Below are 11,701 nucleotides of genomic sequence, written 5' to 3' on the forward strand. Positions count from 1 at the left end.
TAGAATGCGCTAATATAAAGCATACACTTTTCTTTTTTTAACCTTGTTCTAGACTAATAGACGCTTTTAAAACAAAGAGTGACTCTTACAAGCGTCAAACTTTGTTTTAACATAATCACCAGATTGTTTTTTCATCGGAAAAAAGAAGCATTGATGAGATACAATTAAGAACTTCTTTTTTGATACGCGTAGCATAGAAGAAAAAGAATGTATAAGCTTGAAAGCGAACATCACAATGAGACACCTTAACGTTCATTCTGCCACTATCTCCTGTTTACAATTTTATGTGGCTGATAATGGATCTTTGTTTCTTTTTGCTTGTTAAGTTTTTTATAGATATATTGAATGATTGTACCATATTGCTTATCTTTATAAACTAACCGTACAAGATGTAGAGTGGATTAAAGTAAGCTTTTCCCTTTCTGGATTAAAAAAAGACAGGTAAATGAGCCATAGGGCTTTAATTAAAAGGGGAGTTTGTTTTTCATCGGCAGACAGCTTATTGGCTTGTCCTTTGGGTTTTCTTAGTTTTGAACAATTGGTCTTACGTTTGTACGACTCTTTTCTTTAAATCCAACTTTTTTTTTTTTCCCTCTCTCTCCTTCTCTTCTTTCTTTTTAAAAGTATTCCTTCTTGAGAATCTGTCAATCATGCCGCCTAACACAGAAATCAATGAAGTGCCAAGAACACGAATATTTATTAGTGAGGAACAGTTCCAAGAATACATCAAAAGAGGAGACGCTGTATTCATATTTGAATCCAAAGTATACAAAGTCAATAATTTTCTCGCCAAACATCCAGGAGGTGAAGCGTCCCTCAGGAGCGCGCTCGGAAGAGATGTTACTGACGAAATCAGATCGTTGCATCCTCCCAAAGTATATGAGAAAATGATTCATTTATACTATATTGGAGATTATCTCGACATAAAGACGACCGAGACAACAACACAAGGACCGCATAAAATAACAAGGTCGAATAAGGAACTGACAGCAACCTGGGAAGGCGGAATGACAATCAAGGCATTTGACGATGCCATTGATGAATTACACAAATCTCACTTTGAAGATCTCACACAGGATTCAGTTGATCAACGGGATCTGGACAGAGTTAAAGTAAGAGAGGCTTATCGTCGACTAGAACAAGAAATCAAGGCACGTGGGCTGTTCAAATGTAACTATTGGAAATACGGTGAAGAATGCTGCCGATATATCACTCTTTTATTCCTGTCATTATGGTTTACTCTCAAGGGAACAGAATCATGGCACTTTATAGCCGGTGCTGCCTTCCTGGCCGGGTTTTGGCACCAGCTCGTCTTTACGGCCCACGACGCCGGGCATAATGGTATCACAGGCAAAAGCGAAATTGATCATATCATCGGCGTGATTATTGCAGATTTCATTGGTGGACTAAGCATAGGCTGGTGGAAGGATAATCATAATGTGCACCACATTGTCACAAATCACCCTGAACATGACCCTGACATTCAGCACCTTCCATTTTTGGCCATCACCACCAAATTCTTCAACAATGTCTATTCAACCTACTACAAGCGAGTCTTGCCGTTTGACGCAGCAGCTAAATTCTTTGTAAGATACCAACACTATTTGTATTACCTTATTCTTTCCTTTGGTCGATTTAACTTGCATCGATTGTCATTTGTTTACCTCTTTACTGCAAAGAATGTACGTACCCGAAGACTTGAATTGATCGGCATTACCTTTTTCTTCATCTGGTTCAGCGCTCTCCTGTCTTATGTACCCACATGGAAGCTCCGTATTGCTTATCTTTTTGTATCATATATGCTCACATTTCCTCTTCATGTACAAATTACATTGTCTCACTTTGGAATGTCAACAGAGGATAAGGGACCAAATGAACCCTTTGCTGCCAAAATGCTACGAACCACAATGGATGTTGACTGTCCCGAATGGTTGGACTGGTTCCACGGAGGACTTCAGTATCAAGCCGTACATCACTTGTTCCCAAGAATACCTCGTCACAATCTTCGTGCTTGCGTGCCTCTTGTTCGAAAGTTTTGTGATGAAGTAGGGCTTCATTATTACATGTACAATTTCTCGACAGGTAATGGTGTCGTCTTGGGTGCACTCAAGTCAGTAGCAGATCAAGTAGGATTGATGAATGAAGTGGCCAAATATAATGCAGACATCTGGGCAAGTAATAAGCCTCATATACATTAAATCAATAAATTTAATAAATAATAAGAGGAATATAAAGCTCCGTAGCTTTCATTCTCTTTGGAATGACCTTTTGTTATCGCTTAACATGAAACCAATGTTGAAACAAGCTAAACTCTATATCTACCCAGCGTGATATCAACTTGCCTATTGTTGGGTAGTTGTAAAACAAATAGCACTGCTAGGCTTTTTCTCCTTGTTTATCAAAGTATAAATAATAGTCCTTTCTTTTTACTTTTCTCTTTACTTTTTATTTTAAATAATGTGTTCTACTACTCAATCAACTCTTATAAACCATGTCAATTACAGGTGCTGTCAATGTGGTGCCTTTAGTCATAAGACAAGGTAAATTGGTTGCGTTATGCTGTTTTGAAAGATATTAACGCTCTTGTAGGGATTGTCCTAAACTACATGATTGATTCTATTATATATCCGCTTCTGCTTTTACAATAAATCTTTTGCTCTCTATCCTAGAAAAAGGAATCAAATATAATCAAATAAAGTATCTTTGTATACATGTGTGAATGAAATAGTTTACTAGTATGAACACTACTAAAGACAATAGGAGCTATGTTATGTATATAAATATGGGTGTTTAGCTAAATGAACAAATTCTTGTTTGTATTTATTATTGTTGTTGATGTGTTAAAACGAGTTAACCCAGCTGCGAAAGATAAGAAAATGTGCCTTTGTTTCATATCGTGTCATGAGCTTATTATTTCTAAAGCACTATGACGCACTATTTGCTCTCACACTGTGTGAGTCTCTTTTCTAACAAATACGTGAGAAAGATTTCTACGCTAGAATAGCATTTGCTTAATATACAGTAGCAGAGGAGCAAGCATTGCATAACTAAGGACATGTTGATAGTTGAATATTTTTTTCTTGAGCACTTTCTTTTTTCAAGAGAAATACATACTATTATATTTACTATAATATTGTCATTGTGGATCTCTCATTTTGATTTTTCAATTATTTGGTCTTACATAGTAGAGGCCCCATATAAATATGTAAATGCCTCTTTTTCTACTTAAAAATAGTCAATTTGCTGTATAGTATTTAAACTTGAGACTAGGACGACTTAAAGCTTCTTTAAAAGAGAGAGTAATACTAGATAGTTTACATTTAATATCAAAGCCACTCTTGTGAGCGAAAAGGTAGCCTACTACAAACTATCCAATAAAAGATCTCTCCTTAAGATTGTCTCCTTAATATCACCTCCCTAAAATAATTCATGCAGCCAAAAGGAATTTTTTCTTTTTCAACTCAGGAACGCTTTTCAAAGTCACAATGTAAACAAACCAGAAACTATAAAAGGCTCTCATTTCAACCTTTTTTTTTTCTCTACACTCGAACTCTATAGTTTGCCCAATTCCGAGATTGAAGGAATGCTCCTAGAATATTGCCGGATGTTGAAGCGCCGGGTAGCTGGTCTTTCCCGCTTCGGGGGGAGAGCAAGGGTTCTTATTTTTCTTCTTTAAGCAATATGCTTTTTATTTTTAGAATTAATGTAAATGAAAAACAAAAAGATGCATTTGCTTCTGTAATATTATGTGTAGAATTAAGGGGACAGTGAAATATAATCGGATTCAACACAAGTGATTTTATTATGAAGATTAGCAAGTAGATAGTAGTTCGTCTTATATACTTCTCGTTTTGCTACAGAGTGTGTCTTTATAAAGGATATGTAGCCTGTATCGTAATTCACTCTCTTTGATACTTTGACAATATATTCAGTCAGGATTGTAATGTGAGTTTATTAGATATTGTATACCTAATTAAACCTCCAAGTGGCATTTATACCATTCTCAGTGTGTATTAACTAAAGTGTTAAATGTTGATACGATAGCACTTTATAAAAGTTTTATCTCTAAATAGCGTGAGATTTTTTGATTTATTACTTGGAGCGGCGTGCTATCCTCTGCTGTTCCTTCAATTGGTGTTTAAAAAATATTGTCCAAGTTAAGCTCTCTATTTAAGGCACCTACCATAATAGCAATCTGCATGCTTAGTCCAGCTGTGACAGACTTTAGCAGTAACTGATTTGGCTTTTTTTTAGCTTGGACTTTCAAGAGTATTGTGTTTCAAGACTTTCAGTACTATTTTTTTTTCTAAATGCTTGACTTTTGAAAAGTTAATATAATCCACAAAAGAAATACAGCCAATGATGTGTGTATTGATATCTTTTTTCAACGTAATCCTTTTGACCTTTGTAGCCAACATCTTTATCTCAATTGTATAGAACCTTGTCATTTGTCGACAAGGTTTAGCTGATAAATTAAACTTAATATAGCCTCATGAAGTTTAAGTAATAACTGACAGAATGGCTTATATTAGATTGCTTTATTTTTGCTAAAAGGCTAGATGCTTTCTTCACGTTGTCAATGTCAATGTTATTAGTAACAGCCAATGAGCAAAATTGAACATGCAAAATTCAATCCCCTCTTTCATCTTTTTTGCAAGTCCCCCTAAAAGAGGAACGTATACCCCTCTTCTCTTCTTTTTCATATGGAACTAATTTCAGTCATTTGGCAGTTTCTTCTTTTATGGATCTTTATCTATATTTTTGTATTTCTGATACAGTTCTTCACTACCAAAAATCCTAGTCCACGACGGGCAACGCCACATAGTGTTTTGCCGACTTTTTCCATATCTTCCAGCAATGAAGTAGAACGAGATCAGTGGTCGATTAAGCTTTTTCAAGTCAAATACACAACACATCGTCTAAATTCATTTTTTCAGCGCTTAACTCAACTCGCTCCATGGTTCTGGAAAGCTTGGTTCCATATTGGTGCCTTAGCTGCTTCTGTGACCATGGTCGTAGGCATGGCAGTGATCGTGTATGCAGGGCTCAAGATTCTCTCCTCACTGACACGCATTGCCTCAGTGGATCAGTCACAGCATGTGAAGCGAGAGTTAGTAGAACCCAATAATGGCGATGAACAAGTATTTTTACCAATGGTAAAAAGCAATGAAAATAACTGGTCTTCGTTTTTGCTAATGCCTTCTCATTCAAAAGATACCCGGTGTGACACTTCCAATGTCGCATATTGGATACTACCTATTGGCACTGACGGTTTGTGGGTTATTCCATGAAGCAGGTCACGCCATGGCCTCCTTTGCTGAAGGAGTGCCCATCCAGAGCTCTGGTATGTTTGTCATGTACCTATATCCGGGAGCCTTTGTGAATATACCCGATCAACAGCTTCAAGCGCTGGCTCCCTTTCGACAACTCAAAATCATCTGTGCTGGCGTTTGGCATAATCTTGTGCTTTATCTATTTGCATCCCTTAGTCTAGCAGGTGGTCTCAAGCTGTTACTCATCTTGATTGGTTGGCAATCGCTAGAGGCACAGGGCGGTGTCAGTGTAGTGCATATTCGAACCAACTCACCACTTGCTACCCATTTACCTCCAGCTACCTTGATTTATCAACTAGATGACACACCATTGACCCATAATATTGAGGATTGGAACGCATTTTTATTTAAAGAGGACGGCAGACACGCGTTAGAACAGGGGTTTTGTGTAAGCAAGACACATGAGAATTACGGAGATAAGTGCTGTGACATCGATGACACCAACCCATTTGGCCGATCACTCAATGCGACCATATCATGTTTCCGATCAATTGAAACAGTATGTATTTTTTTAAAGGCACACAAGGGAACTCTATTAATGCTTGTGACAGGCACTTGACAAGCAGTGTTTATCTACATTACCAGTTTTGGCTTCAAAAGATATTCCACGTTGTAAAGAAGCATCTGACTGCCATGGGCCAGAGATGTCATGTGTTGTTCCCTATACCCCTTCAGCAGCAGGTCAAGTCGTGCGGATATATGCGCAAATTCCAAGCTGGGTAGAAAGTGAAGAGATAGATAGGCGAAGGATATTCATATTTGAAGGAGAGCTTGTGGATATTTGGGAAAGCGGTAATAGTATTTTATCTTAAAGGGAGAATTATGCTGAACTATTATGTTTCTTAGTTAAAGTTAGCATACTGAGTCCACGATTCTGGATATTGCCTGTTTCATTACCACACATTTTAGAATTAATATTAAGGTAAATATTCCCGTTATTACAAGAGGAAAAAAAGAACGACAAGGCTTAAATTTATACTAGATATATTTCCTCATTCACCATTGCTTTGGCACTGTTGAATATACTTCCTGCCTTCAAATTGGATGGTGAATTTGCACTGGAACAGCTACTTATATCCTTTATGCAACCTACAGATGCTAGTCTGGTCACAACAACAAGAACATACCGGGCAACAAAACAAGTACAAGACTCTATTGTGAAGGTTACGTCTATTGTTGTTGGTTTTGTCATCGTCGGGAGCCTTGTCATGGGACTGCTATCCGTTGTATAAGTTTGTCAGAATGAATACATATAGAATAAGCTTTTGATGAGTATATTCTCCTAAAACAATTATTACGCTTTTATATATATATATATATATATATATATATATGTAAGCTATTGAATATCTCTGAACATACACCACTTTCTTTTTCCTACAAGTAGCATCTCTACTTTTAAACTAAATTTGTAAATGATCTCTACTAAGAGGGGATATTCAAGCTTGATTGAATCAAAAAAGTAGAAACGTTTTAGTTTTCAAAAGGCACATTGGAATAATGACGTTCTTGCCTTAGTGTTGTACCTGGGTGAGATTAGTAACAATAACAGCAACTAAAAATCAAAGTGTTTTCCATTAAATGAAGAAAATAATGCGTGAAATTATGATTTTGATGGCCATTGATCTATAAGAGCAACTTGACATTCAAAGTAAGTCGTAAGTCAAAAAAAAGACAATATCTCCGCCCTAATCGGGGTTTATAGCAAACTCAAAGGGTATCTCAAACACTTTATCAGAATGATAATTGAATCTCTATAAAAATTACAACAAAGTATGTTGTTTAGATGAGAGCAAAGGATGTGTAAATAAATGGCTCTTTTATAAGTTTCTTGGTATAGTCAAAGAGTATGATTACTGAGTTCGGTGTGCTTAATTAGCCTATACAGCAGTAGCTACTACATCACACTTTGTAAAGAAATGATATGATTAGCTGACCTCATTTACAGTAAAAGATGCTTTTTTTTTTTCTTTCTAAAAAGTATATCTTTTTCTTTATTTAGTTAATTCGGCTGCTATTTTTTTCCAAAAAGAAAAAAGTTGACAGAAAAGCATTAGGTTATTCTACGCTAAATGTTTAAAATGAAATAAAATTTACTGGTTCTATTCCTTATTAAAGAACACAATCTATTCTCTCTCTCTTTCTCTATCAGTAACCACTTTATTTATTACGTCAAATAAAAATGGTTATGACATGATACACATATATATAGACATGTTCATCCTTTGTCAACAAACATGAATATTATAGTATTCATTTCATTATAAACAAATAAACTAGACTTGGTATAACTCTGTGCGTATAATCATATAAATCTGTATGCATACTTTTTCATTTCCTTTTAAACTTAATCCATATTTGGTAACTCAGACGACATACACAATGTCATTATGCAAAAAACAAACCCTATTAAAATTCAACGCTTTTTTTTCTTTTCTTTTCCTTTTTTTTTTTTCGTCTATTCAACATGCAACGAGATAAACGATTCAGTTACCAAGAATACAACTCATTGAAAGCTGAATTAGATAAACAAGTGAATGAACATCAACCAGACGATCTACTTCAATTTTGTACAACATTTTTCCTAAAGCAATTAGAAAAAGAACGCGCTGCAGATCGAAACCATCCACTTGGTATAATAACAATGATAACAATGATAACATACTTAAACTTTAAATAGTGACTGGACATGAGCCATCCGGAGAGATTCATCCATTGGCTATTCAGAGTGCATCAATGCATGAAGATGATGAGGATTTTGAGGACGAAGAAGAAGATGAAGAAGATGAGGAACGAGATACTGTATCGGATGATATGCCTAACCTTGCGCCTCCGACCAACCGCGGCCGTCGTACATCTGTCAGTGCTGAATCCATGCAACCCACTTTCCGCACAGAAAAGATTGTGATTCCAAAGAGCGACGACCAACGAGCCAAGATTCGCACTGCTATCAGTACCAATTTCTTGTTTAAGCATTTGGATGATGAGCAATACCAAGATGTTGTGAACGCTATGACCGAGAAAAAAGTCAAGCAAGGCGAGCATGTGATCGAACAAGGTGCTGTAGGTGATTACTTTTATATAGTCGAGTCGGGTCAATTAGATTGTTTCATTGACGGGAAAAAAGTGACGTCTTATGGCCCCAGTGGATCATTTGGTGAATTGGCCTTAATGTACAATGCTCCTCGTGCTGCCTCGATCATTGCAGTGACCGACTGTGTGCTCTATGCTCTCGATAGAATCACATTTCGCTCTATTCTGATGGAAAATACAAGTCGAAAGCGAACCATGTATGAGCGGTTCTTGTCGGAGGTTCCAATTTTCAAATCCCTGGAAGTTTACGAAAGACATAAAATCGCAGATGCTCTTGAATCTGTCACTTTTGAGGATAAAGAAGTGGTCATCAAGGAAGGTGATATTGGCGAAGAGTTCTACTTGATTGAGAGTGGAGAAGCTATATTCTATAAGACTATGCCTGATGGATCACAAAAACAGGTCATGGTGGGTAAAAAGGGAGATTATTTTGGTGGTAAGTGTCGTACTTTTTTTTATGGGTATGTATTTTTGTAACTGAATTGAAACAGAATTGGCACTATTGAATGATAAACCAAGAGCTGCCACGGTTGTCGCTAATGGCCGCCTTCGTTGTGCAACGCTTGGTAAGAAGGCGTTTACAAGACTATTAGGACCAGTGATGGAAATCCTGAAGCGAAACTCAGAAAATTATCACGCTGTACTGCAGCAAGTCGGCCATTAAAAAGCATAGTTCTCATACAGTCATACGTTCATCATTCTTTCTACTACTTTTAATAAAAAATATAATCTTATATTTGAGCATTGAACAGGTCAAGAAAATATGATAACAAAATTGAATCTTTTATTTCAAAGCATTTGAATTGAAGTATGACGTCTAGCTGATTTCAGCATTTTGCTTGATATCGTTCTTGTTTTCGTTCTTTGACAAGATACCTCCACCAAGAAGGCCAGAGGCTATACCATTGTTTCCACCGCCATTGCCTGCACCACCAGCAACTTGATTGATTTCCTTGTTTCCACCAGAATGGCCCTTACGATGTTTTCTAGGAGCAGCAGAGACAGTAGCGATCAAGACAGCAACAGCGAGAATAGGGAAGAGCTTCATTTTTTAAATATAATTTGTTAATAACTTGAAATTGACCTTAATTGACTTGCCATTTTATATGTTTTCAAATAAAGTTGAGCAGTACTGTAAAAATAGAAATCTTTAAGGAGCTTTTCTTAAGAGAGGGGCAAACTCGAGTTTATGTTTATGCATATAAAAACAAGGAGAGGTTGATAACTCAGCAGCCTGGATATTCTGTGTGTTCTCAATAAAGCTTATACTGATTGGACACAGAGATTGAACAGCCGCTTCGTGTTGTAGCATGCAGCTTGCTCCTTAAATTTTCTATATTCTACAGAGTTTGTTTCTATTTAAGACTTTAAAAAAGGAGAAGTATCGTTTTAGTGTTACAATAACAGTTGCTTATACATCTGTAATAAGCCGTTGAGCTTCTCACTATCAGCTTTCTTGAATTACAAGCAATAAGATAGCTTGAAGCTTCTTACCGAAAGGGACTGTGCAAAAAGATAATGGAAGCCCTGAATATATATCCTGCATGTTTTAATTGCATAAAGGAAAATACATGCCGAATTGACGACAGCTTCCATGTTTAGCATATAAATAAACTCATGTGGTTAATGCGGACCTCCTTAATTACTATAATCGTGGAGAAATTCATTTCCGAAGAGTGCATTCATTTAAACGATTATTTGGCTCCCTGTTACAGGAAGCGATGTTAAAAAAGTACGTTTATTTTGAATTGGTTCAAAATGATTAGTAATCCTGTGTTTATTGATGATCTTTGGTTGGGAGCACTATCCGTAGTTACACACCATCAACATAACAAGCTTTCATGACATTTCTCGGTACTATTTCTTTAAATAGGAGTTATGAATATCAAGACGATAAATATATGTTAGACTATAGCTGCTAGACTGCAATAATCAATATGAGATTATCTATAGCTTGTATAGATTAAGTTTATTTTTCTGTTATTTGCCTGTTTATAATATTTACATTTCATCGTTCCCTTTTTTCCACGCGTTAAAAGCCTTTTGTTTATTATTATATAAATATACGTACTAAAAGGCTGAGAGAAGAGTTATTAAATGAGGAATATAGGTTAATGCGTGTTGAGGATGATGTTTAAATGGTCATATCGATGATAATTGAAACAAAAGTATGACCAGTGCTCAAACACAGCAAGGACAGGACTTGAAATGATGGTAAATATAAGAAAGCATCTTTGTGTCTTAAGCCCGGCATACTAAGTTTTTTTTTTTTTTTTTTACAAGACTCTAGCAGGTGATGTGATGGACTGATTGGTCCTTTAGCTGTTTTTAGTTTATTCTGAAAATAATAAAGTCATAATAACGTTACAAGAAAGTACGGAATGATGACAAGGATGCGCATCGAGAGAAAACATAGTTACGCGATCACCCTTATTAGTGGTGTAATAGTTGGAATGCCTTTTATTTCGAAAAATTATAGTATCAGAAGACAGCAATTACTATTGTATTTTTATTAATTATTGACGTTAATTTTATAAAACATTGTCGTAAAATAAAAAAATTATTTACGTAAAAAGACGACGAAGAAAAATACGTTTGAATAAAACGACATTATGTCAAAAGAGAGAGGAAGAGAGATAATGAGTATATATCCTAATGTTAGTTTTACTTACCACCAAGGTGCATTCTGGGGAGGGTAGCGATAACTACCCAGGAGAAGTTTAAACAAAAAAAAAAGGAACGGAGGACTGAGAGAACCCAGGGCGTCAGAAGAGACTATTAGGGGAGCGTTTCAGATACACGCCAGAGAGCAAGAAGGCGGGACAAGCGAGTCAGAGCAAGGACCATGAGGCATTATTTTTTGGAAATACAGTATATCCATGGATGTCAAGGCTGATACTACGAAAATATCCTTGGCGACGACGAATTTACATTTCGTACAGCATGAATTTTGTTCTCAACACTGGATGCATTTATTTTCGATCACAGGCGAATTTACTTTTCGGAAAGAGTGTATAACATCAAGATTTACTATATATATAGCAGCGATTCTCGACCTAACCCGTGCATTTGCTGTATCAGCTTTGAAGCAAAAAAAAAAAAAAAAATAGAGAGAGAAAGACATGGTACGCCTTCCTTATAATATATTGATCGTAAACAAATGCACTAAAAGTAATAACAAACAATCTTGAAGTAGAAGGTGCTCAAAACTCAGGTAATAGGCAATATAGACTTTTCTCTGTCAAGGCTAAATTTCTGAAGCTTCCATATAAGGA

General features: G+C 36.2%; 4 protein-coding genes across 4 annotated transcripts; 3 read left to right on the plus strand and 1 right to left on the minus strand.

The window, feature by feature from the left end:
• The first annotated feature begins 601 nt into the window (after window positions 1-601).
• Window positions 602-2,282, plus strand: RHIMIDRAFT_264958 (delta-6 fatty acid desaturase). Its single transcript, XM_023611783.1, has one exon. It carries the CDS (start codon window positions 651-653, stop codon window positions 2,196-2,198), a length of 1,548 nt encoding a protein of 515 aa, XP_023469734.1. The 5' UTR covers window positions 602-650; the 3' UTR covers window positions 2,199-2,282.
• Window positions 2,283-4,634: 2,352 nt separating this feature from the next.
• Window positions 4,635-6,657, plus strand: RHIMIDRAFT_264959 (uncharacterized protein). The gene is made up of 5 exons (XM_023611784.1): window positions 4,635-5,156; window positions 5,215-5,832; window positions 5,885-6,125; window positions 6,180-6,255; window positions 6,316-6,657. The coding sequence occupies exons 1-5, from the start codon at window positions 5,022-5,024 to the stop codon at window positions 6,563-6,565; spliced, it is 1,320 nt and encodes a 439-aa protein (XP_023469735.1). The 5' UTR covers window positions 4,635-5,021; the 3' UTR covers window positions 6,566-6,657.
• Window positions 6,658-7,800: 1,143 nt separating this feature from the next.
• On the plus strand, window positions 7,801-9,090 carry RHIMIDRAFT_286008 (cAMP dependent protein kinase regulatory subunit; the record flags this gene model as incomplete). The annotated part of the gene is made up of 3 exons (XM_023613332.1): window positions 7,801-7,966; window positions 8,014-8,862; window positions 8,918-9,090. 3 exons carry the CDS (start codon window positions 7,801-7,803, stop codon window positions 9,088-9,090), a joined length of 1,188 nt encoding a protein of 395 aa, XP_023469736.1.
• A 94-nt stretch (window positions 9,091-9,184) lies between these two features.
• RHIMIDRAFT_56179 (uncharacterized protein) lies at window positions 9,185-9,601 on the minus strand. The gene has a single exon (XM_023615413.1). The coding sequence runs from the start codon at window positions 9,472-9,474 to the stop codon at window positions 9,244-9,246; it is 231 nt and encodes a 76-aa protein (XP_023469737.1). The 5' UTR covers window positions 9,475-9,601; the 3' UTR covers window positions 9,185-9,243.
• Window positions 9,602-11,701: the final 2,100 nt, after the last annotated feature.

Source organism: Rhizopus microsporus, assembly GCF_002708625.1.
Source record: "Rhizopus microsporus ATCC 52813 unplaced genomic scaffold scaffold_2, whole genome shotgun sequence".
Lineage (NCBI taxonomy): Eukaryota > Fungi > Mucoromycota > Mucoromycetes > Mucorales > Rhizopodaceae > Rhizopus > Rhizopus microsporus.